Below are 26,442 nucleotides of genomic sequence, written 5' to 3' on the forward strand. Positions count from 1 at the left end.
AGATCTATTAGCTCTGATAGCTCTATTAGCTCTGTTAGCTCTGATAGATCTGTTAGCTCTGTTAGCTGTGATAGATCTGTTAGCTCTGTTAGCTCTGATAGATCTATTAGCTCTGTTAGATCTGTTAGCTCTGTTAGCTCTGATAGCTTTGATAGCTCTGATAGATCTGTTAGCTCTGATAGATCTGTTAGCTCTGATAGATCTGTTAGCTCTGATAGCTCTGTTAGCTCTGATAGCTCCGTTAGTTCCGTTAGTTCTGTTAGCTCTGATAGTTCTGTTAGCTCCGTTAGCTCTGTTAGCTCTGGTCCCATTACAATGGCTGTATGGCTGTGAGCCGCCTCCTCAGCCATCTCCATGTTGAGTACTGGGTGGACATGATAGATGAGCTCTGCATTTTGTATGGTGCAACTATTAAAACACTTAATTGTCAAAGACAATAATACTTATAATCATTATTTGGCCCTAATATTCTTATTTCTGGACTGAACCGCTATTTAAAATCGCATCTAAATCTACACGGCACAGGGAACCGCCCCCTTATAAACCCAGGTTCACTAGAGCATCATTTAAAGGATCAATATAATCTACCGTAAAAAGAAAATGACATTGCATTGCAGCTTTTATTCACTGTTGAGTTTATGGATCAACTTCCATCAATATTCCTGCCCGACTGCTAAAATTAATGTCCAATAAGTTTAATGAAAGGCTTTTATTGATCCACTTTATCAATTTACCCTGGATTAAAGAACGCTTCAATATATATGAAATGTAGTTCAAGACCATGTGAGACACAGACTCGCTCTATTCATGTCGGCCTGCTTCTGTGCATCTACGCGTCAGCAGATGGGAGCTGTTGTGAGGCCCCTCCCACTGTCCTGGCCTACAGGCCTCCTGTTCCTGCAGTGTAGAGAAGTGTTGGCGTGAATATAAAAAGTGTGTTTTGTAAATCTGGCTCCCCAATCTGTTCTGGAGGAAGATAATAACCATGCACTGCACACACTTTACGCAATTAATTATATTCCCTCTGTTTTCACCTCTCAATCTCACTTGCCCTTGCTCCTAGTTTTCACAAACTCCTTTTCTCATTGCCTCTCACAGAACTGTCACACACAGCATATATACAGACACACACACACACATAGGGGAACTCTCAGGGTTAATGTGAACCATTAGTAACCAGATCAGGCTGTAAGTGCTGAAGGGCCAGAAGTGACAGATTCCGGCACTGAGTAGATCTCACCTTACACGTGTTCCATGACATGAATACATCATTCATCAAAGCTCTGCGATAGAAATATTCCTCAGGTCTTAATTCATGGCAGCCATTAATAAATGGCATAACACAAGACTGTAGAGCTGTCCTTCACAGCAGAGTAGTGTGCTGTCTTACATTTCATATCCAGTTAAAGTCCATGTTAGATCTTTATCTTCTCTGGAGACCGTACATTTAGTTTCTGACCAAACAAGGGGAGTGATGCCTCTATTTCAGAATCACAAATTTGAAAGAAGTGACTGCCTTATCTGTCTGACTGACTGTAACTAAACCTAAATACTTAACTTTAGTTTTAAAATGGTGTACTACGCAAACTGAAAGAATATGTGGGGTGGGTCTGTGGGTCAGTCTGTGGGTGGGTCTGTGGTGTGGTGGGGTGGGTCTGTGAGTGGGTCTGTAGGTCGGTCTGTGGGTGAGTGGGTCTGTGGTGGGGTGGGTCTGTGGGTGGGTCAGTCTGTGGGTGGGTCAGTCTGTGGGTGGGTTTGTGGTGGGGTGGGTCTGTGGGTGGGTCTGTAGGTGTTTCATTACTCCTTATTATAACAATATTTTATTCTGTCTTGCCTTTGTTATTTTAATTTTATTTTTCCTCTTTACAATTGTAATCTGAAACATGCACACAAAAAATGAAAATACTTGTTATTTGATCACTGTATATCACACTGTGCATTATCAATAAAGTTTATTAAAAACATTTTTAAAAAGAAGTGACTGTCGTCAGCGCGAGAGCGAGCATCCCCCGCTCCCATGAGCACCTTCCAGCCGTGCCTCATCGGTCCTTTCATTGGTGGTTTTGTTCTGAGGGCAGAGGGCTGAAGGTCAGCTCAGTCATATCCGCCGTGGCTTTAACTCAGCTCAGAAGTCCCTGCAGCTTCATGAATATTATAATGAACCATATTCTCACTCTGGCCGATCGTATTAAAGCACACGCATGAACAGACACATGTATGTTACACGTGGAGGATCGGCTGCCCTCGCCTTTCTGTCTTGTACACCGCCATAATGTACAAAGGCCTCCCTCCCCTCCAACAGCTCTCACGTGGGAGCAGCACATGTGATCATATATATATATATATATACACACATGTTGCCATAGAGTCTAAATATGGCTCCAGTGATGAATAATAGAGTAATAAAAACAGCTTCCACAGAGCTCTAGGGTCCAGAGAGCCCGCCGACTATAAGGCAGACAAACCGAGAACATTGCTATGTTTACATGGATTGCAATATCCCAGTATTGATTAAGACAATAGAAGCTGTAAACAACTTCGTCTGATTGCTTTTACCTCCATAAAGCACAAGTTGTAAGACACATAATTGAATTGTGATGAGAAGCTAATTAGAGGATTGGAGACACACAGGATACATTGAGTGTATGTGTGTATATATAAATATATATATATGTTATATATTTATGTGTTTTTTATATATATATAAATAAATAAATAATACATTGTTAGTGATGCTGTCAGAAATATTGGCACAAGCCATATGGAAAATATGACACGTTTTCAATTCAAGTGAAAATAGTTCTGAATAGGTTATTAGAAGTCCAAACTTAAATGCCATCCCAAACAACAACAGCACTCTTACATTGTGCTCCTCTGAAGTTAAATGCCGGCAGGCTAAAACCAAATCATATGGTCAGCAGCTGAATCTTTTATCACAAACACATGTTGGATTTTGGTAAAAGCTTTATTTGGCCCACTGCAAGGCCGTTGTTTTGAAATCTGCAAAGGCTGAAGTGCTCTCTGGAATGTGAATAGAAGGAGGCGACTGGGGAGAACAATGCACTCTCCGAGTTCTCCGCATTAATGAGGTCTTATCCTCGGGCGCTTTGCACCTCTCCACGTGTGGCAAAGAGAGCCGAGGTAACGGACAATACGGGGGGGCGTGTGGCCGGCTCTAATGCCCGTGAGGCCGGCTCGGCCAATTAGCCCCGATCTCCTGATCCTGGAAAAGCCTCAGATTACTGAGACAACCGACATGCTGTGAGTCTGTTGAAACGGTTCATCAGCAGGGGGGGAGGGGCTGGGACAACCCATCAGAGCTTTACAAAGGTGTTGCTAGTGTTACAGTAGGATGGGCTTGTGGTAGTGAGATAACTACCCCCCCCCCCCCATCCCCTCACCCCACTGAGGATGAACAGGAGCTTCATGGTGCAGGACCCAGCAGGGATGCTACTTTCTATGTGGCGCCGTGACCTCTTGCCCTCTCGACCCTCCCTTTGTCCCTTCCTTTTAGCCGGTTGTCCGTCCCTCTGGTCAGTAGTTGTAGAGGTCATATGGACTTGTCTTCTTCAGGACGGAGACCAGGCCTGACGTCTTCCACAGCACCGGGACTTCCTCCCGGCTCAGGTTGTGGAGGTGCTGGATAGCGCAGGTCTTTAGGACCCTGGGGCCGATGCCGTCAACTCCTGCAGCTTTGCCTCGGTGCAGTCTCTCCAGCCGTCTTCTCACTCGCACGTTATGGTTAATATATAAGCAGAATATACTCAACCGGTCATGTGATGCTGTCGGCCAGGTCTGGTCTGACTTCTACCCTCTCCTCTCCTCTCCCCCGAGGTGTGAGGTAGCGGCTCTCGTACGGAGAGCTGTCAGTCGCCATGACACCTGCAGACGTTCTTGGAAGAATCCGTTGAGTTAATTTTTTTAAAGAGAAAGTGATGCGCTCCACCCCGTCCCTCACAGCGAGAAGAGACACGGCCGACTCGTTCACAGACTAACGCCCCTCTTCAAACGGCGGTGTGATGCGTGAGAGACAGAACTGGCTGCAACCACATGTGAAATATTTCACATGGTGTTACAGCTCGTGCATTTTTGTGTCATGTGTATCTTTTAATGTGATTACATCCCCTTCTTCACCTCGTCTCCACACTTCGGAATGCACTGGCAGAATGCTCTGGTTGAGAGAGATCAGTCTTTGAGGCGTAGAATGACCGGCTTCATAACCGATCCTCTCCTGAACTCTTCTCTCCTTTCTCTGGACCTCTGTCTGAGAGGAAAAGCTGGCTGATCAGTTATTGGTCCAGCATCAGCTTGTATAACAGTCAGTGGCTGACTGCCAGTAAAGTTCACGGGTGTGTGTGTGTGTGTGTGTGTTTCCTAATTCATTAACTGCCTCTTGCAGTCCTCAGACAGTCTGGTTTGCCAATTAGTCTCGTTAGGGTTTCTCCATTACTGTTTTTTTATTAGAAGTAGGGGATTGTGCATTCTCCACTTTAAAGCTGTGAAACATGCAAACTGATGTAAAAACTGCTGTAAAATACGACGGTACACTGATGGTTTTCCCGATCCTTTTTTGCTCCGTTTGACATGTCGAGTTGAATCTAAACTAAACGCAACAAAACATATTCTAAAGTTCAAGGATCCAGAGAAGATTTATAATCCAGTTCATTGGATCTGAACATAGCATTACTGTGTTTTGAATGCAGATTCCCCCCCGCTGGTCTTCTTGGAGGTGAGCTGGAAGAGCAACAGGAGGGGCTCCTGCTGCTCGTGGTGTTGTTGTGCTGTTGTTACTCATAATAAACTACTTATTTATGAGTCTGCTCTGAAACCTGTAAGCAGCGTTTCATAACTCTGCTCTCCAGGCCCTTTAGGTATACACTGAGAGACCACAGTCATATCGTAAATGTATATACTAACTCACAGGTGCTCACACACTTCCCGTTATCTTTACATTGCCTTCAAATTATTCTGACGTTTTCTTTGCCTGCCCTCAGCTCCTCCCAGCTCCCACTGCTCCTGGATACTAATGCGGGCGCAGTGCATCGGGCTGAGTGTGCACAGCCGTCTAAGGGCCATCATGCTGTAATGGGCATATAAATTGCTGGCGTGATCAGCGCTTGGCAGACTCTAAGCTTCCTTTGCTCTCTTGTAGCTCTAAACAATTTGTTTTATAGCTCTAAATGTACTTCTCTGTTGCGCTCTTTAGGGAGAGCAGCCAAATAATGAAATATTCCATTACATGTCATTTAGCAGACGCTTTTATCCAAAGCGACTTACAATAAGTGCATCAACCAAGAGAACAAACTAAGAACAACAAGAATACAGAAAGTAACATTTCCTCAACATAGTCGAACTACAAAAGTACCATAATAAGAGCTATTTAAGTGCCACTGAAGTGCTAATCTGTGTTTTAATCCAGATAGTTGGAAAAGATGTGTTTTTAGTTTATGTACATGAAACATGACTCAGGACACGAAGCACGCGTTTTATTTCTCTCATTGGCACGTTCTGCTCCGAGTCCGCCCCGAGTGCTCAGAACCAGCTGCATCGGAAACACATCGGCTTTGTGTGAGAACAGCTGGCTGCAGAGTCATGTGGACGCACAGACGAGCGCATGTGGACGAGCGCATGTCTAGTTTTCCATTCAGGCAGCGCGGAAATCGTCCATATTGTCGGCAAATAATTGAATGCATAAGCCGTCTGAAGGAGGGAGATTTCAGTGTTCCAGCTATAAGAGCGAGTTAAATGTCTATTATAATAATATCTATTTATATAGAACCTTTAAAAACAATGTTTACAAAGTGCTCTTCAGAGAGTCAAGGCAAAAAAATGGAATAGTAAGAAACAAATATAACATTTAAAAATATATATTAAAATTTTTAAAAAACAGACAAACTAAATTAAGGGAACTAAAATTCTGCATGAAAGGACGAGATCACTTAAAAGCTGCTCTATAAAAAAGTGTTTTAAGAAGTGATTTAAAAGAAGTCCCTGATTCTGCAGCCTGATCCTCTGGGATAGCGATCGCCTCATAATGACATCAGCATGTTGGCTCCTGGACCTGGGTACAGATACGTGTTGTCATATGAATGTGTGTGTGTGAGACCTGGCATTGAACAGACGTATGCACGGCTCTGCAGCCTTACTGTCGTAAAAGGCGAGTCCAAACACCCCACCCAGTGACTGTTTCCCTTCCCTCTGTCTGAGCAGTACCAAACTGGTTCCCTTCACTGGTGCCCAGGCCTCCCAGCAGCGGCTGGAGGCTGCGACCCTGCTGGGAGAGTTGGATCATTGTTGGAGTGGTTTGGGGATTGTTGTCTCCTGATCTTCACGTGTTTCATTGTGCACGTGTGTGTACATGCTGCGGTTAATGTGGGCTGTTATGTCTGGTCGTGGGTATGACGGTGACGTGTTGTATGTGACTGAACGTCACATTGGCGCTACACCCCAGACGGTTCACTCTTTATGCCAGTTCTCCAATTCACTCACATTCTATCCACATCGTTGTTCTTTCCATTCTACTTGTATTCCCTCGTACGCCGGCTCTCGCTCAGCTAATTTGCCATTGATTTATTTTCCTCCCTTCATTAATCTCCGACTCTTTCTCGCCCTCTGTCCCTCTGCAACCCGCTCTGGGGGCCGGAGGGGGAGCATGAGGGAAAGTCGCGGAGGAGGGTGGAGAGGAAGGCGAGGCACATAGCTGTGGCCGGCTAATTGAAAGCCAGCAGTTTGGTCAGTGAAGTCTGTATGGGAGTGGTCAGGGATTTCACTTTCCTGGTTATGTTTGTGTATGTGAAAGAACGAGGGCGTGTGTGTGTGCGTTTGTGTGTGTGTGTGTGTGTGTGTGTGTGTGTGTGTGTGTGTGTGTGTGTGTGTGTGTGTGTGTGTGTGTGTGTGTGTGTGTGTGTGTGTGTGTGTGTGTGTGTGTGTGTGTGTGTGTGTGTGTGTGTGTGCGTTTGTGTGTGTGTGTGTCGCCTCGGTATCTGAGTGTTTAAGTCCTGATGTTGTTGTTCTCAACTGTTGTCCTCTTGCTAGTCTCTTTTTTCTCTCGACCTCTTTCTCTCCGTCTGTCCAACAAGCGGTCAGCTGTGTTATCTGTTAGAAAAAGAAAAACACTTCAGTCACAGGAACACGTGGCCGTCTCGTGTCGGCCTTTAGCTGGAGGACGCAGACTCCATGCAAATGACAAAAGACTATTTTCTTTACTCTTATCTACATGGATGCCTGTTGTGCATGTGCACCGGTCTCAGAAGGACACGTGCTGCTGTGCACATGCTCGCTCCAGTAAACCCAAGACTGATCTAATCTAAGACTGGATTGATATAATCTAAGACTGGACTGGTATAATCTAAATCTGGACTGCTATAATCTAAGACTGCACTGGTATAATCTAAGACTGCACTGGTATAATCTAAGACTGCACTGGTATAATCTAAGACTGCACTGGTATAATCTAAGACTGTACTGGTATAATCTAAGACTGCACTGGTATAATCTAAAACTGCACTAGTATAATCTAAGACTGCACTGGTATAATCTAAGACTGCACTGGTGTACTCCAAGACTGGACTGGTATAATATTGGACTGGACTCGTATAATCTAAGACTAGATTTGTATAATCTAAGACTGGACTGGTATAATCTAAGATTGGACTGGTATAATCTAAGACTGGACTGGTATAATCTAAGACTGTACTGGTATAATCTAAGACTGCACTGGTATAATCTAAGACTGCACTGGTATAATCTAAGACTGCACTGGTATAATCTAAGACTGGACTGGTATAATCTAAGATTGGACTGGTATAATCTAAGATTGGACTGGTATAATCTAAGACTGCACTGGTATAATCTAAGACTGCACTGGTATAATCTAAAACTGTACTGGTATAATCTAAGACTGCACTGGTATAATCTAAGACTGCACTGGTATAATCTAAAACTGGATTTGTATAATCTAAAACTGGACTGGTATAATCCAAGACTGCACTGTTATAATCTAAAACTAGATTTGTATAATCTAAGACTGGACTTTTCTCTTAAATGCTAATGCCAGCCGGCCATAATGCTCACAATGATAACATATTGACACGTAATGATAATAACTTTATTCGTATAGCACCTTTTAAAAACAAAGTTTACAAAGTGCTCTACAGAGAGTCGAGGCAAAACAAATAGAATAGTAAGAAACACATAACATTTAAATATATATATTACAATAAATAAATAAAAACAGACAAACTAAATTAGGGGAACTAAAGTTCTGCATAAAAGGACGCGATCACTTAAAAGCTGTTCTATAAAAATGGGTTTATTTATACTCACATTTGCTAATTCACAGTACAGCAGCTGAGGCTGATGGGAATGTCATACATGTTACTTGATGATGACAATTCACGTGGAACAGAAATGTCTCTAAATGTGTTTGTAATCCATCTAATAGTTGTTGAGATGTTTCAGTCCAGTGACTAACAGACATCGGTAGAGTGAAGCTAAATGGCAAGAAATATGCTTTTTTGTTCAGCTCTAAAATAAGTTGCCACATTTTACAAATAAACATGAGTATTGGAAACACAAAAACAATTTAGTAATAACCCTAAATCCTCCACTTGCTCAGGACATTTGAATGAATGCGGTTCTCCTGTACAGAGCAACTGAATTGTTAAATCTAACCCCGTGGACAACCCCAGGCTGTAGCAGCAGCCGTCTGGTCTGCTCAGGGTCTGATGTCAGAGGTCAAAGGTCAGTGACTTTACCAGAAAAGCCTACTCGTGTGTTGCAACACATCGTAAACAAGCCATTACGTAACCATCTGCAGCGGCGTCAAGTCCCCAAACCAGCGTGTTTGTGTAGGTGTGTGTGTGTTAGTGTCTCTGAGATCACACCCACAGCCACACTAGTGAGGATCAACACACAGACAGGTGATGGAGGAAGTGACCATCTGCTGACACCTTACATTGGCCTCATGCATTAATCTGTGTGCATACAGTGACACTTTATAAATATATTGTTTGAAGAAAATACTAATAATTATTAACATATTGTTCCCGCTTTTCTATTCTCTTTTTTAATTAATTTTTTTAACATTATCTAAAAAATACTAATTTATTACCATATTGTTCCCACTTTTCTATTCTCTTTTTTAATTTATTTTTGTAACATTATCTAAAAAATACTAATTTGTATTTCCATATTGTTCCTGTGTTTCTATTCTCTTTTTTAATTTATTTTTTTAACATTATCTAAAAAATACTAATTTTTATTTCCATATTGTTCCCGCGTTTCTATTCTCTTTTTTTAATTTATTTTTTTAACATTATCTCAAAAATACTCATTTTTACTCCCACATTGTTCCCGCTGTTCAATCCCTCGACAGCAACTTGTTTGATGCACACGCGTGTTGCCTTGCTCAAGGACACTTCAACACGGGGACAGGGATCCACCCGCTCTGTGATGAACCGCCAACCCACTCTACCATGTTTATGAATGAGCTAAAAAGAACAATAATAGTGAGAAGTAGCAGTTAGTCTAAATTATTCCATAATTAAAAAGTGTTCTGTCTCTCACCATTAGTGTAACTGTCAAATCTTCCTTTTATTTCACTTTCCTAATTATTTCAAAGTCTGCTCCTTCACAGGCTTCATGGTTCGTTACCCCAGCAACGGATTTCCTCACACAGAACCCACTACCTCTCCTTCTGCTGCCAAATCTGTCTCTTCATTTCTTGATTACCACCTCCCTCTGGCCAAAGTTGTGTTTTCCCATCAGTGTTGTCTTCTCTTGTAAATCTAGCAGCTCCTCGGCATCTCTCCCTCCTCCCTCATCTCCTAACGGCGCTTTCTCTTTCTTTTCTTTCACTCATGCTTCTCTTTCTCATCTCTTTTTTTTACTCCCAACTGCCTCGTACACTCGCAGACCTTTCGCCCTGTCAACTCGTATCTCCTCTTTTCTTTTTTTTCTTAATCCCCTCCAGCCCCACTGTTTCCTTTGACGGCACCACCTCCCCTCTGAGCCCAACAGGCACTGCATCCCCGTCGCCCATCCACCCTTCCTCCACCCTCTATCTGGCTGCTGTCCACACTGCCACAATCAGAGGCAGGCGGCCTCTCTGTCGATGCCCACTGGTCTCACACCTGCCACTCTAAAGACACTGTGTGAGGGACTCGCTGTGGCCTAGTGTGTGTGTGTGTGCAAGCTTATATGTATGTGTGCCTGTGAGCATTTGTGAACGATTATAAAGAGATCCCTTACTATCTCTTACTTCTGTCAGCCCGACACAAAACCAGACGCGTGGATTAGAGGTGGATCTAGGTCAGTGTTCTATTCTGAGATCCCCCTTAAGGAGAAGCCTGTTAATTTCTAAATGCAGGACCCCCTCAGGTCACTCCAAGGCCCGCTACATGGAACTGGACTGCGGTGACGGCTTTGTCCAAGTTGGCTGGCCAGCCTCTGGCTGAGCGGCGCGTGGTGCCACCATTGACGAGGACATTTCGATGCAGCCCGAGCCGGCCTTTCTCCCCTTTCTCCCCCTTCTTAAAGTATCCACGTGTACCTCGCAGACATCCAGTCGCCGAGTGCTACTCGTTTATACCATTGCTGTAATTTGGTCTCCTGTGTTTCACAGCCAAGAGTTCTGTAATTGCTTTTCAGTCCGTGAAAGTGTTTATTTAATGGCCGGCGACATTGTGCTCAACAGCCAGCGTAGATTGTTCACACCTCCAGACTGACCGTTATCTGCATCAGGTGCACTCAGTCAGGCGCTCGCTCTGTTTCATCATTCTTAACTCGGTGATACTGTAATGCGTGCTGGACGATGACTTGCAGAGCGTCAATGTTTTGGCGGTTTGGTTTACAGACCCAATAGTTGGATCTGTGTGATGCACTTAGTGTAGCTTTAAGTGTGGTCGTATCCAAAGGAAACAAATTCGTTTTTTTACAAGACTGTGGTTAATCAGAAACCTAATGTTGGAGCGCATGGCATCCAAATGTGGACTTTTGGGTCTAAATTGCATTCATTCCTCTCCCTCTGGAGGAGGAGGAGGAGGAGGAGGAGGAGGAGGAGGAGGAGGAGGAGGAGGAGGAGGAGGAGGAGGACTCTGTTTGATTCTTGGATCTCTTGGTGCTCTCGGCCCTCATGCAGTTCTTCCCCTCACTGACTATTGTTTGAAGTTGGTGCATACAGTGTCAGCAGTACTAAAACAAAGTGGAGAGGGGCTCAGGGATTAAACTCTGGACCGCATCACAAGAGGCAGAGCGGACGGTCATGATGGAGGAACCTTTAGTGGCTCACGTGTTGGAGTATGTGTCTATTGTTTACTCTTGCATAAGGGTACAGATAAGCCAGGTTAAATTCAGATAACATATTATTGTATTTTTCCTTTTAAAAAGGCAGCTTGTGGGGGTGTTTGCACTAAATGATTAAGCATCTATGTGTCTGCTCAGCAGGCGGTTTGTAAGGGGGCGAAAGGCCACGTATGTTTTGTCCATGCCACCACACACACACACACACACACACACACTGAACAGACTCTAAAGTGCTTTCAGAGACACATCTCAATAATGCATCCACCAGAGACCTGTAATCTACTGCAGACAACACTCTTGATGTCTTCATTTCTACCATTCTTCCCAGAGGAACTTTCCCTTCTTTGCATTTCTACCTGTTGGAGTCGTCCTGCCATTTGTACTCTAATTATATCTTCCTCCAGTTGACAAAGACTGGGTTCTTCTCAAATGTGTCATCATCGGTCATTGTATGTCCCTGACACTCATTGCCGTCCCCTTCTCCACCGTCTCTCGTCCTTGCAGGACAGCGACATCCAGAAGAAGATCGACCATGAGATCCGGATGCGCGACGGCGCCTGCAAGCTGCTGGCCGCCTGCTCCCAGAAAGACCAGGCGCTGGAGGCGTCCAAGAGCCTGCAGACCTGCAGCACGCGCATCATGGCCTACATGTCGGAGCTGCAGAGGATGAAAGAGGCTCAGGTCATGCAGAAGGTCACGCGGAGGTCGTCGGACGCAGGGCCGATGGAGGACAGACTCCCGTGCAAAGGGAAAGTGGCCATCTCCGGCAAGTAAAACCGCGACTAAATGTGTGGATGTGTGCGTTTTTAGATAAGCGTATGCAGGAGTATGCAAGCACAACTTTATTTATTCATCGTTGGAGATTTGGATATGCAATATATAACCTCCTGTTACCTTTGGGGTCAATTTGACGCCATTCAATGTTTAACATCTCTGACAAAAATGATTGACATGTTATTTGCTTCATATTTCATGACTTTTCCTAATTTATTGGGGACAACTGGGAAAGCATAAAATTCACGTGATGATATGTTTTCACTGTCCTGAACACAACTTGTACGCATCGGTGTTCTTTGGAGTCAATTTGACCCCAGGCTGTTTTTCACTGTGTAAAACATATAAGAAATATCAACTATTTTATTTATTTAAAAGGCTATTTAGGTAGTCAACAAACAAACATAAAGTACCTGACACTTAAACTTGGGAAACAATATTAATTCTAATCATTTTCTGGAGGTTTTAATTGCTGGGGTCAAATTGACCCCGAGGGTAAAAGGTGTTGGTACATTTGAAGGTGACAGGAGGGTTATAAGAACTTTACATTTGTGTGATCCATTTAGTTTTCCTCTTTGATGCAGAGCTCCTGTCTGGCAGATGCTGCCTCTCGCAGTGTGACAGCAGGCAGTCGGATGAATAATTACGGCGCTACTCTGTTTGCATTGCAGACGCACTGCAGGGAGATAATTCACACCAGGGACACTGAAACAACGGCTCTTGTTTTGTTTGTTTTTCGAAGAGGAGAAGGTTAAAAAACATGCATTAATGAGGCGTGAGGCGGGGAGCATGCGTGTGTGTTTGTTACGGAGCTTTATTTGCTGCATGTCTGGTACCAGCACACAGATGGTAATTAGCTGTGGATGCTTTAGCCAGTGATTGAGAGCCGCATGGGTAAGGAGGCACACATTCAGATACACACACACACACACACACACACACACACACACACACCAGTTAGACAGTCAGGGTGATTAACATGTTTGTGGTCTAATCTCCTGTCTACTGTCATTGCAGATCTTCGGATCCCTCTCATGTGGAAAGATACGGAGTACTTCAAGAACAAAGGAGGTGAGGAGCCACCTCTGTATGTGTGTCTAATGAATGTTATTGATGGAGTATTAATGGTTGATGCCGGTCGGGTTTATTAATGATTTGCTGCTGAGTGGAAGCCATAATGTGGCTTCACAGACTATTTTGACATGGCTCATTCTAATATGTTGAACGTGTGACCACAGTGGGCGAGTGTGGGATCCTCATTCCTCCAGAGGGTGAAACACCGATGTGGACTTTGAGATTCATATTGGAACAAATCTGCAGGCCCATTAAACTGTGCAGGCAGATGATGCAGTCTGACACATTCTCTACGATGGTCCACCAGCACAGTTCCTGGAGCTGATTATTACAATCTGTTGCAGCTTTACCAGAAATCTCAGTATTTTCCAGGAACTGTCGGCGCGACCCGACCCACGGTTCAGTCCTGCTGGCTCTGCCTCTGAGAAGCGGCACACAGGTGCTGAACTGGGTCATTATTCGCGGGGCATTTACCAACCAATGAAGTCATTTTAAGGGACTCGCGTATTTTTCCTTTGGTCTATTACTGTGAACCTTTTTTATGGCATTCCAGAATTGAATGGTGCACGGAAAATATACAATAGTCATCATAAAATGTACTTTGCTATCCCGCCTCCTCTTGATGAAGTCAGTGTAGGTTAACCCCCATGCAGCCATTATATCAGTCTGAGAGCTCATTCTCTCCCCTGGCAACTTGAATGGATTAATCTGCATGGCCTGTGCATATAAATGAACTCCAGAGACAGGTAGTGAACTCTAACCAAAGCTCCATGAGGCTGTTAGTCAAGGTCATTAAGCACCCCGAGACACAAACTGAGGAGGAGTAAAGCATGTTCCTCCGTCGCGTGTCCAATCGCATGCTAAGCAGAGCGTTGAGCTCATACTTTGAATGTTAAGGATGAATATTAAGTGTAAATGTTGCCCTTTTACAGGCAAGCGCATGAATACTGGGTTGGGGTGTCAGGTCTAGCACTAAAATGGTTTGCCTCTTGCCTCAGTGAGAGACATTTCTCAGTGTCAGCTGGTCCATATAAATCCGACTCCGCCCCTCTGCACTGCGGGGTACCACAAGGCTCGGTGCTGGCCCCGTTACTCTTTGCCCTATACCTGATCCCATTGGGTCAGCTGATCAGAACATTCTCTGGCATCACATACCACCTTTATGCTGACGACATCCAGCTGCTTTGCTCTTTTAAACCGGAGCAAATGCAGTCCCTCAGCATCCTGATGGAGTGTTTAGCCGCCATTGGGGGTTGGATGGCTAACAACCTCCTGCAGTTAAATGCAACCAAGACCGAGGTGTTGGTCATCGCCTCGATGGCACCACAGCTAGGGTACTAGAACATCTGGGCCCTCTCAAAAATAATGTCCACCCAACCATTAAAAACCTCGGTATTCATTTTGACCAGGCAATGCTGCTGGATAAACACGTCATGACTCTGAGTCGCAATTGCTTTTTCCACCTGCGAAACATCGCGAAATTGCGTTCCATCATCGCCCACTCTGAGATGGAAATGGCTATACATACCTTTGTATCCTCCAGACTGGATTATTGCAACTCACTGTTCACCTGTCTAAACCAGGCATCCATAAACCGCCTCCAACTGGTTCAAAATGCAGCTGCCAGATTACTCACCAGGTCAAAGAAATCGTGTCACATTACCCCTATACTGGCTGCCCTACACTGGTTACCAATCCAGTACAGGATCCAGTACAAAGTACTTCTCTTTACCTTTAAGTCCATACACGGCCTCGCCCCCAGTTATATACATGACCTCATCATACAGCAGCCGGTCCTTACGGTCAGCTGACATGGGGCTCCTGGCAGTGCCGCGCACACGATTAAAAACAAAAGGCGATCGGTCCTTTGCTGCAGTGGCCCCACGCCTGTGGAACACACTTCCGCAGGTGTTGAGAGCAGCTCAGTCCGAAAATAGCTTCAGAAATCAGCTAAAAACACATCTCTACAAACAGGCATTTCTGGGTTAGGTTTCTTTGTGTTATCGGTTTTCTGCTCTCTATGTTTAATTTACTGTTTGTTGGTTTCTTCTACTGCGTTTGTGACTGCTCAAAAGTCTTGTGTACTGGAGGTAATGCACCCGCAATTTGTAATGTAGCACTGGCTTCTGCACCTTGCTGCTATGCTTAACATGATGATATTGATGATGTTGTACTGTTTTTACTGTTTTTATTGTAAAGCACTCTGTGTATTCGTACTGCGAAGGGCGCTATATAAATAAACTTTTACTTACTTACTTACTTACTGTGGGAGCCGATGACGTCTCTGCTGTTGAAGTGGCAAAATAAATAGGTTTTTTAAAATGTAAATAACGATAAAGGACTTAAAAACTATGTTTTACATGCATGTCTCGCTGTTGTTGTTATTATTTTGGTGTGTTGGCACCATAATCGTTACCTGTATTCATGCATGCCCAAAAAAGGTATCGCAGCATCTTTCCAATGGATGTGTATTTCTTCACAGCGCATAGAAGGCAGTAGGTGTTGTGGCTCCACGACTGCATGACCCCCCACTGAGCTTCAGCTTCAACCACAACACACGCCGTCTATGAATTCTTAGCCTAGCTGGCCAGGTCACAGTTTGCTGAACTGAAACTAACAACGGTAGAAGTGCTTGTCAGCCAGGTGCAGGAGCTGCCCTCATCTCACCTTTAACGACTCCGGTCATATTCCCTCTCTCGCCTCTGGCCTCAACGCAGTGTTCACGTCGTTATCTCCAGAGGCGACGTTGTGTTGGAGCTGAGGATGAGTTTTCAAGTGGTCAGATGAATAAAAGATGTCAAGATGTCGCATATATTTCTATTCTCTCTTTTTATTCTGCCGTTCCACCTCGCCCGTTGCAGAGCTTCATCGGTGTGCCGTGTTCTGCCTGCTGCAGCTGGGAGGGGAGATCTTTGACACCGACATGGTGATAGTGGACCGGACACTCACGGACATTTGCTTTGACAACACCATCGTATTGTAAGTCCCATCGACTGAAATACTCAGTAAAGAAACACCCTGATTTGGTCGTATTTATGATCACGTGTTTCCTTTCGCAGTAATGAAGCCAGCCCAGGTTTCGAGCTGCGCGTTGAGCTGTACAGCTGCAGCTCAGAGGACGACTACTCGGCAGGCAGCACGCCGAGGAAACTAGCCAGTAAACTGAGCTCGTCACTGGGCCGATCGGCTGGGAAGAAGCTCCGGGCGGCCATGGAGCCCGGGCCGTGGAGTCCTGTTGGCAACGGGGGGGCGACTCCTCTTCTACTGCCAGTTCCCTCTGTCCCGTAAGTTTAAGCTTGAGGTGTATCAGCTAGTTTACATGTTAGAGAGAGAGATGATGTATATTCCAGAGAATGCGAGTAGGCATCTTTATGGAGACCATGTTTCTCTCTAAACACGCATTCTCAAATGCAAAATGAATTTCCATCCCGTCTCTTGTGTGTTGACAGGGGCCCTAAGTACCACCTCCTGGCTCATACCAGCCTGTCGCTGTCACACGTCCAGGACAGCTTTCGCACACATGACCTCACCATCTCCGGCAGCGGTGAGTGGCAGCCTTCTTCAGTCTGTCTCCTCTCCATCTTTCTCTTTTTTTTCCTGCCAATTCAGCCATCTGTCTGTTTCTGTGTGCTTCCCCTCACTCATCACTGTCTCACTTCTCTTCCCCCGCATTCTAATAATGTCCCTTAAACTAAGCCCCCCCCCCCCCCCGACTCCTTCCCTCTGTCCTTCCATGTTGTCTGTCAGACAGCCATTGCCAAGGTCACAGTGATAAAGGCTGTGCTATGAGGAGGCTGCTGTGTAAAGCTGTAATGATGTGGGCTAACAAGGGCCCCGACCCTCAGACAGACAGGCCCCTAGTGGTTTATTCATTGGCCCTTCAGCCTGCTGTAAAGTTTCATTGCCGCTCTTCATGACACTCCCTGCAGCTGCCAGTTTTTTATACCCCTTTGCCGGGTTTTGTGTGCATTTGGGGGCAGTATGATTAGAGGAAGACGTGTGTGTGTGTGTGTGTGTGTGTGTATGTGTGTGGGGGTGTGTGTGTGGATGCACATGACTATGTTTTGGGTGTATTTTGAATGTCATGTGGGAATACTTTTATTTATTCATGGTGTTTATTTTCGTCCATCTCACTCTTTTCCCCCGCAGAAGAGTGTTCCTATTGGCTGCCGCTCTATGGCTCTGTGTGTTGCCGCCTCGCAGCTCAGCCTCACTGCATGACCCACCAGATGATGAGTGGATGTTTGAAAGTTAAGGTAAGTTAGCAGGTGTGTGTGTGTGTGCGGCAGTGGAACTTTCATGGTTTCTATATATATATAGTTTTTTTGTCTTGGTTGTCCTTTTCTCCTCCTCCACTCCCCTCCTCTCCTTATGTTGCCATCTTTCTTTGTGTTTCTCTCCGTCTTTCAATCCACACTTCATCTCTTCCTCCACCCTGCAGCAGTTGGGAGGTGACCCTCAGAGTTGGACAAATGTGTACGCCAGTCTAAAAGGAGCCAGCCTGTTCTGCTACCACCGGCAAGAAGATGTGGAGGCTAACGTCGAGCCGGCTTTCACTATTGCCATCAACAAGGTCAGCAAAGGAATCGCGTAGATGGAGAAACTATCTGGAACGGAATCAAGTGATCCGGAGGTTGAGCCAGCCCGACACAACCTTTATTATTTTTGGTCATGCCTGAGGCGTCGGTAGCAGAGATGGAACTCAAGGGGGCTTGTGGTTTGAGTCCAGTTTGAATCTCAAGGCAACTGGTTGACTCTAAGCCAAAGTAAATAAGAAATGAGCTTTTCTCTTATCTACGAGTAAAGGTGCCCTTGAGCAAGGCACTCAGTTGCCCCAGTAGAGATGCTCAGAAGCCAAGCAGAGAAAATGGTGGTGCTGTTGCTCAGCTTTCTGGTGTAACTGTTAATATTCAGCAATGCTAGAAAAGAGCAGGCATGTCCTGAGAAAGAGGTAAAGATGTCCAAAATAAACCGTCTTACCATGAGTATTGAGTGTTTGAAAACCCAATAAGACAAAGGAGTCAGCTCCATGCAACTAGCTGCCCTTATTATCTCATCCAGTCATTCAGACAGTAAGGTTATTGATCATCTTATTTCCCGTGTCTGGGAGTTGATGCCTATGGGGCTTCTTCTTCCTTCCATCGGGACTCATTTAGTGCTGACCCTGGTCTGTGGTCTGTGTGGGCTGAGAGGAGGGAGTGCAGTGAATAGATGAATAGAACAACACTACCACCCAGTGGTCATGAGAAGACGCATTTGGAGTAGAACGGAGATGTGGGAATTGGGATTCTGCACCATTTGTTTGTTAATTGCTGAGGGGAAATGGATTGGATGAGGACTAATTAGTGGCAGTACTAGTGAGGGCGTATTTTCTGTGGGGACTTACAATTACAATTGCGGTAATGATCACTTATACAGAACATAATGGTGTTGGTTCAGGAGTGCCGGTATTTATTCCTGATTCCTGATCATTTTGTGGTAGATGATTGTATTCTTTGTCGCCTTCAGGAGACCAGAATACGGGCGTCTGAGAAAGACCCTCAAAGTAAAGTTCAGAATATCTGCATCAGCAACCAGTACGGAGGTGAGGAGGTCACACACACTCTGGCAACAGAAAGCCGTGAAGACACCCACCACTGGATGGAGGCCTATTGGCAGCATTTCTACGACATGAGTAAGTACTTGCTGTGCTCCACGTCGTTATTGTTTTAGTGGACATGCAGGATTGTGTGTTCCGGATCTGCTGCTTGGTGCGTTGCAAGTGACGGTTTGTCTCTCCCGTCCAGGCCGATGGAAACAGTGCTGTGATGACTTGATGAAAATTGAACTGCCATCACCAAGGAAACCAGCTCCTGTCGCACTAAAGCAGGGCTCACTCTATCACGAAATGGGTAAGAGCTCCGCCTGATTACATTACTGCGGATATGCATAAAAAAAAATGTGTTCTCACTTTTAGCCAAAGGAATTATTTGGAAGAATAAAAGTGAAGTCAGGGAAAGAAAGCTTGTGCCCGCTTTGCATGTGACTGTGTAGCTCGAGTTCCTCGGGTCTCTGTGCATGAGAGATGCCGTCACAATTAAATGTTCCTCTCCGATATCTCAAACTCACACTCTCCGTACTGTAGAATAGAACGAGTCTTATCTCTGACGCGCTGACTCACTCTGTCTTCTGTTCCTCTGTTCCTCTTTGTCCTTTCCTATTTTCCTTGTGTGTCCTGAATCCATCACTCCGTCTGTTCCATCCTTCTTTATTATTTCCGTACGTCGTCCTACATCATTCATGATTTATTAACTTCCACCATTCCTTTACGGGGAATCATCTTAATCCTTGAATGAATCTGTTTTCTCATCATGACTTAACATTTATTCCCCTCATAAACTTGAATCAACTCTCTAATGACCATCAACACATACAAACTGAACGCAACTGGTTGCACACATCCATCCCATCCTCCCCCTCGGTTCCCCTCCCCGGCAGCTCCTCTTGCCACGCCCTCCTCTGAGGGGCTCCTGCTGCAGGATAACGCCGTGTCTGCTGAGATTCGCGCTCTGCTTTCGTCTTATTACAACGACAGGTGACGTAACAAGAGTAGGGCTGCAGATAAACTATGTTGAGGTAAATGTTGCCGTCTCGGATTGGACCCGCCCGAGTCGACGTGCCCTTGAGCAAGACACTTAACCCTGAAGTGCTCCCTGTAGCTGCCTCTACGGTGTGTGAATGTGGCAGGATTGTAAGTCGCTTTGGATAAAAGCGTCAGCTAAATGACGCGTGATGTGATGTAATGACGACAAATCCAGGATCAAAACATTACAGGACGGGATGTTTTTGTTTCATGATCATAATTAATGAAAACATTAAGACGTGCAGAATTCCAATTACAAGACAGTTTTTTGTATTCATTATTTTACAATGCATTACAAGACATACAACCTGATTTGATTGCAATATTTCCTGATGAACTCAAGGATACATTTCAGTAACATTACTTAAGTATTCCATATTTCCAGTGAGATCAGAATTTGCATCAAACCCTGCCTCAACAAATAAAATAAACCACTGGATTACCAGTACACTTCCAGTTTTAAAACCCAGGCGTGTGCCTTCTATCCAGCAGTATAATGAAGAGTTTTTCTGCATCTCTCCTGCAGTTATTGAGTCATCCAATGACCTCGGCAGCACCGTGTCCGACATCCTGGCTCGGAGAATGCAGGAGCTGGAGCTCCGCAGCCAGCTGGGAACCTCCCCCACCTGGATGTCTCTGTTTGAGGAGAACGACCCCAATTGCGCTGGCCGCCCCCGTCCCTGTGCTTCTCGCCTTTCTGGCCACAGCCCCCGCCCCCCTCATCGCCCGCCCCGGAGTCCTGCGAGCCCTCGCCGCTGCCCACAGCTGAGTCTGCTGTCCTCGGATGCCAGCCTGACCTCCGACAGCGACAGCCACTGCAGCACCAGTCCCTGCTCTCGGCGCCACGGCTGGCCCGAGCCTTCGTCAAACTTCCCTCTCTCGTCCTCTTCCCCTTCCCGCCCGAGGCCACGCACTCAGTCGCTGGATGCCAAGCTCAGCACCCTTCGAGGGACGCTGCAGTGTCCCTGCCAGCATCCTCCCTCCTCGCTGCTTGCCCCGTTCCCCGTCTCCTCCTTTTCCCCTCGGTCCCAGCGCAGCACACAGACCACGCTCTCTTGCTCCAGCTCCACTTCCAGCAACAGCTCCAGCAACAGCGAGGGCGGCCACAGCCTCGAGTCATCCGAGGGAGCCCCCTTCTCGAGGCCTTCCCCGGCTCGACGCAGCCTCAGGAACCTCAAAGCCAGACTTGATCCTCGCAACTGGCTCCAAAGTCAGGTGTGAACGTGTCCCGCCTGACAGACATGCTACACTGGCCTAAAGGCAACAGTTAACGGTTCATACATGTGAACCAAGCTCAGTCAGCTTGGCCACATGCAGAGCCTTGAGGAGAATAAGCTGCCTCTACTGCCTCCTGGTGGAGGGAGGATCATGAAAGACCCCCCTGGGGCAAACTGGAATGTCTTCTAACACAAAGGACAGGTGACAATCACTGCAGGCGACTGCACTTTGCTGGGTTGCCACAATTTTGAAGATGATCCAATACTAAATGGGAGGTACTCTACTTGCTTGGAGACATTATTCCGGTCATGCTGCTTGGGAGGAAGTGATGCTAAGAGCGAAGGACTTGCTCTAATAAACAGGTTACACTGGGCCTACGGTCTGTCCTAGGACTCTTAATTCTGAAACGTGTTTTTGTTTTGACCTTATTGGCCATCCTGGCTCCACAAATGTTTCAAAACCATACATATTAATGCACGAGCAGTATTTTGACTGGATGTTTCATATCTGTATTGTACAGCTAAAGGGTTGCAGCGGTGATGCTATGAAAGCCAGTGAGCATGTGGAGAGACGGACAGAATGAACATGAGGTATAATCAGCCTGGAGTTAGAAACCAATACGTGTCCAGGTTGGAGTGTGTTCGGTCTCCTGTCTACTTCAGTGTACGCATCCGATTATTCATACAACAAATGAACTTCGTGGTTCTCCTAAAATTACTATGCACCATTTAGTTTGTTTTTGCACATGATTTGACCTAAAGTTAATATGTTGAACTACTTGAGATCATCTCAATGCATCTGGTGAAGGCGTAACGTTATGCAAGTGCTCCGACATACTGTACTGGTTCTTACTGTGATCTCTTCTGGGTAAAAGTCTGTCCTCTGCTCTCAACTTTCACACATCCATCTGCACACTAATGACATCGCCAGAAGTGGGTCAGATATTCTACATACACAGAACACACCTTTGAATAAGATGACATGAACCGAAGCTTCAGTATTGTTTAAAAGTATTCCTGTTATTATGCTGAACGGCAGTATTATGGGATTCAATTCAGATTCCCATCAGTTCCTGAGTTTGAGCAAGAATAACATGGTGTGTGTACACTGCCATGTATTTATTTAGTTATGCAAGTTAATGGCATTTAGGCGACTCAACAAGTTAATTTGTCACAAGAAAACAATCATCTAACTCAAATCTCCGAGGCGAGTCCGTCAGTGCAGTAACCTCTTCTACTGTTTCTATTGTTTACCCTGGATTTACTTTGGTAACGGTTTAACTTGGGCAATTTGACTAAGATTTAAAACTGTCATTGTTTTAAAAACGTTTGTTACTGGAAATTAATTTTTAACAAATAAACCTCTCTGTCTTCTGTTACATTATTGATTTTGTTATAAATGCAGCTATATTGATACATGATTATTGTAATGTCAACAGATGATGTGCGGATCTGTCACGGTTACATATTAATAACATTGAATGTTATAACCTTGCAAGTTTCTCATGTGAGCAGGCGTGTTCTGCATGTACACGTCCTACAAGGCGAACATACGTGGAGAAATGTGAAATCTCATGTTTAAATAATATAACAGTAATTATAATAAATGTTTTATCATCAATACACAAATGACTTTGTTCCACAATGTTTTTGTCTGCATGAAATAAGATGGTAATATTTCAAGTTTTATTAATCTTAGCTGTGCATCTTGAATTTTGATTGAATACATCTCTTACTTAAATTGAAAGTGCAGCATAGCATATAGGATTAACAGGTGTAACATGCAGTGTTCACTGTGTCGGCCGAGGGAAACGTTCCTCCGTTCCCCCACATGCACTTGTTCCTGCAGTAAGTGCTCTGCACTCTGAGCACATGACGGATCGTATTATATCCAATTCTGTTCCTCATTCTCCCTCCAATTAGGAGAGAACCGAACGTCTCCGTCTTGGTCGATGCGTGAGGAAAGGCAGGTGCAACCGAGGCTTTATCGTCAACGTGTCGGTGCCAAAGCCTTCGGTTTGTCAATAGTACAAAGCATTGTTCTAAACGTGGGAGGTAGTTGACACGGAGTCTTCACTGAGCCTTGTAGGATGCATAGAGACGTTCTGTGGCCATACTGGCTCTGCTCGCCGTTTGCAGTGCAGAGTTGTACCATCGGTGTGCTATTATAATTTCACAACTGCATAAAGTATAAAAAAACAATCACATTTAACTCAAATACATATTAAATAGTATAGCCAGAATAACACTATACATACTTTATATTGTATGCTTCATTTGACGCTGATTATTGACTTATGTAACCCAATTGGGGCATTTTCCTGAAATGTTGGCAATTCAATAACGTCTGGATCACATAAGTGAATGAACAATGTTACATCAAGGTACAGATAAGCGAGGGGTGTCTCCGCATCATACTTAAACATCTTTCTTTGTTCGCTTGTGCTTCCTTCAGCTCCGTGATCCCCTCGCATTAGCAGGCACATCGGGGGTTGAACGCCCGCAGCGCCACGCCGGCCAGAGCGCCCCAGGCAAACGTGGAGAACTTCGCTGGGCAGGTCCCGGCTCTGCTGATGTACGTGGAAGCGAACCGGTGAAGCCGCTTGGCACCAAAGGTGTTGTAGTGTCCTGGGAGGACTTGGTCAACCTGTTCAATGAAGTTATACGTTTTGTAACGCTTGTGATGTACAGAACATGACGCATGAATAACTAAATCCTCAGTTGTAGCGCACAAGCATCATTTCTCTGGGTACCAATATGCATCAATGGGATGATGAAACCAATTCTGGTCAATCTTGACTGACGTGGATGTTAATTATCATGTCTATTCTTAGGATACAAAAAAACTGTTGTGGAACTGAATAAAAGTCACCTGAAATAGACACACAATGGGCAACTACACTACCGTTCAAAAGTTTGGGGTCACTTAGAAATGTCTTTATTTTTCAAAGAAAAGCACTTTTCAATAAAGATAACATTAATCAAAAATACACACTATACATTGTTAATGTGGTAAATGACTATTCTAGGTGGAAGTGTCTGGTTTCTAATGAAATATCTCCAGAGGTGTATAGAGGCCCATTTCCATCAACGATCACTCCAGTGTTCTGATGGTACATTGTGTTTGATCATCGCCTTAGAAGACTAATATCTGATAAGAAAACCCTTGTGCAATTATGTTAGCACAGCTGAAAACAGTTATGCTGGTGATATAAGCTATACAACTGGCCTTCCTTTGAGCTTGAAGAACAAAATTAATACTTCAAATATTAGTCATTATTTCTAACCTTGTCAATGTCTTGACTATATTTTCTATTCAATTCATTTGATAAATAAAAGTGTGAGTTTTCATGGAAGACACGAAATTGTCTGGGTGATCCCAAACTTTTGAACGGTAGTGTATGTCAAAAAGATAACAGGACTGATATATTTCTGAACATGTTGCAGACAATGGGGTTGGCTATCTTGTGCATCAAAGCTCAATTAATCTGACCGAAAATATTTGTTCTCTGAGCTGACATGGTTAGTTTTTAATGGTACCTGTTCGCTGTCCACGAGCCCCACCAGGCGCTCACAACTGCTGATGTAGTCACTGACGCGGCTGTAGGGCAGCCAGTCGATCATGGCACCGTCGTACACTACATCTCCACTGAAGAGCAACTTATTGTCCCGGTCGTGGAGGCAGATGCTGCCCCGCGAGTGGCCGGGCATGTGGAGCACCGTCAGCTGTCTGTCCCCCAGGTTGATGACATCACCTAGAGAGAGATGTAAACACACAATATAACTTCAAGGCATACATCCAAACGAAATGGGTATGCTGCTCATCATTTGGCAGGATGATATTTGTGTTTCCTTCATATCACTGATGTGCAGAGGCAAAGACATGCAGTCCATCATTGATTTGGCACGGCACCGGAGCCGTGACTCGGACACAGCAGAACAAGTCAGTGCGTCGGCTAATGCTGCCTGCAGTATTTACATGCTGAGAAGAATAAAGAGTGGCAAGGATTTGGCCCAAACTCCAATCAAAACAAAGCTGCTCATCCCAAAAGACGATAACTATGATGTAATTAAAGAAAGATATCAGAGAAATGCAAGTTTATTGTCTCAGTGAATTGATGTGTGTATCTGGATGATTGATAAATCAATGCTGTGAGCTTATAAATACTGGAAAAGCTTCCGTAAACTGCGCCATCGCTGCATTTTCGTCTCATCTTTTTCTTGGACACAGTGTCATCAGCACACTGGCTTAAAATAGAGCTGCTCGACTAAAACACAATAAAGAATAATGCAAAGCAACTGCAAACAAAAAAACTTCCAGTCACATTTTGTCTCACATATAGGCCTACAAACATAGTTTGCTTTGAAAAAAGTTGACAAGCCAGCTTCCTCTGCACAGCCCGACCAATGCAATGAAGTCATTCCTCATGTGAGGCGATGCTGCCCCTGAACTCATATTGAACTCCTGCCTCATACGACATCCTGTGACACGAGCCTCAAACACCATCCATTAAGAATGTTGTCAGCACCACTCTGGACCTCCTGATGTACCTCTCCACGACACATGTTGGATGCCTCTAGAATGTATAGGAATGTGTGTCTGCATTGCATTCATCCAGAACGACATTTTTGGTCTTATGCCAAATTCATTGTGCGGGTGAATCCTCCTGTCGGGCGCATACTGTGTACTGCATACTGTACACAATACTGAGTCTAGGCACACCCATTAAATATGGTCTAATGGTATCGACCATGATGCTTATCCCTGGGCAAATGCGTTTGGACCTTATGACCTGGCCTCTGATTGCATATCTACTCCTCTTCAATGAATCCGATGTGCACAGCTGCAGCTCCTCTACCTACCCTCCTGCAGGATGTGTGTGGCCTGCACAGCCTTGACTTTGTAGTGCCGAGCCCTCCATCCCGGACTGGGAGCCTCGACTATCTCCCTGTCGCTGAGCCAGGTGGCCGTCTCGAAGTTGTCTCCGTTGGCCAAGGCATCGACCTCGGCGCTGTGGACGCCCACCTGTTGGAATTGATGAAGACCACCCGAGTGATCGAAGTGGGCGTGGGTGGCGATGGCCAGCAGCGGGTTCTTCCTCTGCGGATCTTTGCCGAGCAAGCCCTTCTCGTCTATGTAGTCGGGTAAGCTCCTCAGACCCAGACCCGTGTCTATCACCACGTCCTGGTGGGAGCCGCGGAGCAGCCAGATGTTGGCGCGGTTCTCCGACTGGTAGAATCGCTCCTGGATCCAGAAGAGTCCCTCTCCGAGCGATTTGTGAGCGTACCAGTCGGCTGCAGACATCCCAGTTCACGCACTGGTCGAGGTAGCCTGCTGCGGGTTTTCTGCGGGCGAGGGTTTTCTTCCGGCGGAGCTGTGTGTACTAGCTGGAGGTGGTGTGTGTTTTTGTGTGACCGTAACAGCCGACACACCCTTGTAGGAGGAGAGCG

General features: G+C 45.2%; 2 protein-coding genes across 7 annotated transcripts in view; one reads left to right on the forward strand and one right to left on the reverse strand.

Moving 5' to 3' along the window:
- The window catches only part of rtkna (rhotekin a), a 74,018-nt gene extending 51,398 nt beyond the window's left edge, over positions 1 to 22,620 (forward strand). For 3 of the 5 annotated variants that reach the window (XM_056418479.1, XM_056418480.1, XM_056418481.1), the window contains exons 2-11: positions 11,809 to 12,070; positions 13,096 to 13,149; positions 16,014 to 16,131; positions 16,212 to 16,436; positions 16,602 to 16,696; positions 17,302 to 17,408; positions 17,594 to 17,725; positions 18,661 to 18,826; positions 18,939 to 19,043; positions 20,301 to 22,620. In XM_056418479.1, coding sequence (XP_056274454.1) covers positions 11,809 to 12,070; positions 13,096 to 13,149; positions 16,014 to 16,131; positions 16,212 to 16,436; positions 16,602 to 16,696; positions 17,302 to 17,408; positions 17,594 to 17,725; positions 18,661 to 18,826; positions 18,939 to 19,043; positions 20,301 to 20,995 — 1,959 coding nt within the window. In that variant the 3' untranslated portion in view covers positions 20,996 to 22,620. Of the gene's footprint in view, positions 1 to 6,649; positions 6,733 to 11,808; positions 12,071 to 13,095; positions 13,150 to 16,013; positions 16,132 to 16,211; positions 16,437 to 16,601; positions 16,697 to 17,301; positions 17,409 to 17,593; positions 17,726 to 18,660; positions 18,827 to 18,938; positions 19,044 to 19,629; positions 19,727 to 20,300 lie in introns of those variants that run through there. The other 2 variants (XM_056418484.1, XM_056418482.1) reach the window with 2 other exon arrangements.
- Positions 22,621 to 22,636: 16 nt separating this feature from the next.
- On the reverse strand, positions 22,637 to 26,389 carry mblac2 (metallo-beta-lactamase domain containing 2). 2 transcript variants are annotated; one of them, XR_008832238.1, is made up of 4 exons: positions 25,855 to 26,389; positions 24,532 to 24,746; positions 23,410 to 23,638; positions 22,637 to 23,170 (listed from the first exon to the last, which is right to left on the reverse strand). XR_008832238.1 is itself a non-coding variant. In XM_056418485.1 (3 exons), exons 1-3 carry the CDS (start codon positions 26,294 to 26,296, stop codon positions 23,465 to 23,467), a joined length of 831 nt encoding a protein of 276 aa, XP_056274460.1. In that variant the 5' UTR covers positions 26,297 to 26,389; the 3' UTR covers positions 22,637 to 23,464. The 2 variants fall into 2 exon arrangements, 1 of the variants encoding a protein (XP_056274460.1); XM_056418485.1 differs by having other exon boundaries at positions 22,637 to 23,638.
- Between the last annotated feature and the right edge of the window lie 53 nt (positions 26,390 to 26,442).

Source organism: Pseudoliparis swirei, chromosome 7, assembly GCF_029220125.1.
Source record: "Pseudoliparis swirei isolate HS2019 ecotype Mariana Trench chromosome 7, NWPU_hadal_v1, whole genome shotgun sequence".
NCBI lineage: Eukaryota > Metazoa > Chordata > Actinopteri > Perciformes > Liparidae > Pseudoliparis > Pseudoliparis swirei.

Excerpts from the sequence above, each read along its gene's own strand:
- mblac2 (XM_056418485.1), bottom strand. The coding sequence starts at position 26,296 with ATGTCTGCAGCCGACTGGTACGCTCACAAATCGCTCGGAGAGGGACTC. Across the intron at positions 24,747-25,854 it reads CACACACATCCTGCAGGAGG|GTGATGTCATCAACCTGGGG; the intron begins GTAGGTAGAGGA and ends ATCTCTCTCTAG. Across the intron at positions 23,639-24,531 it reads GGCTCGTGGACAGCGAACAG|GTTGACCAAGTCCTCCCAGG; the intron begins GTACCATTAAAA and ends TTCATTGAACAG.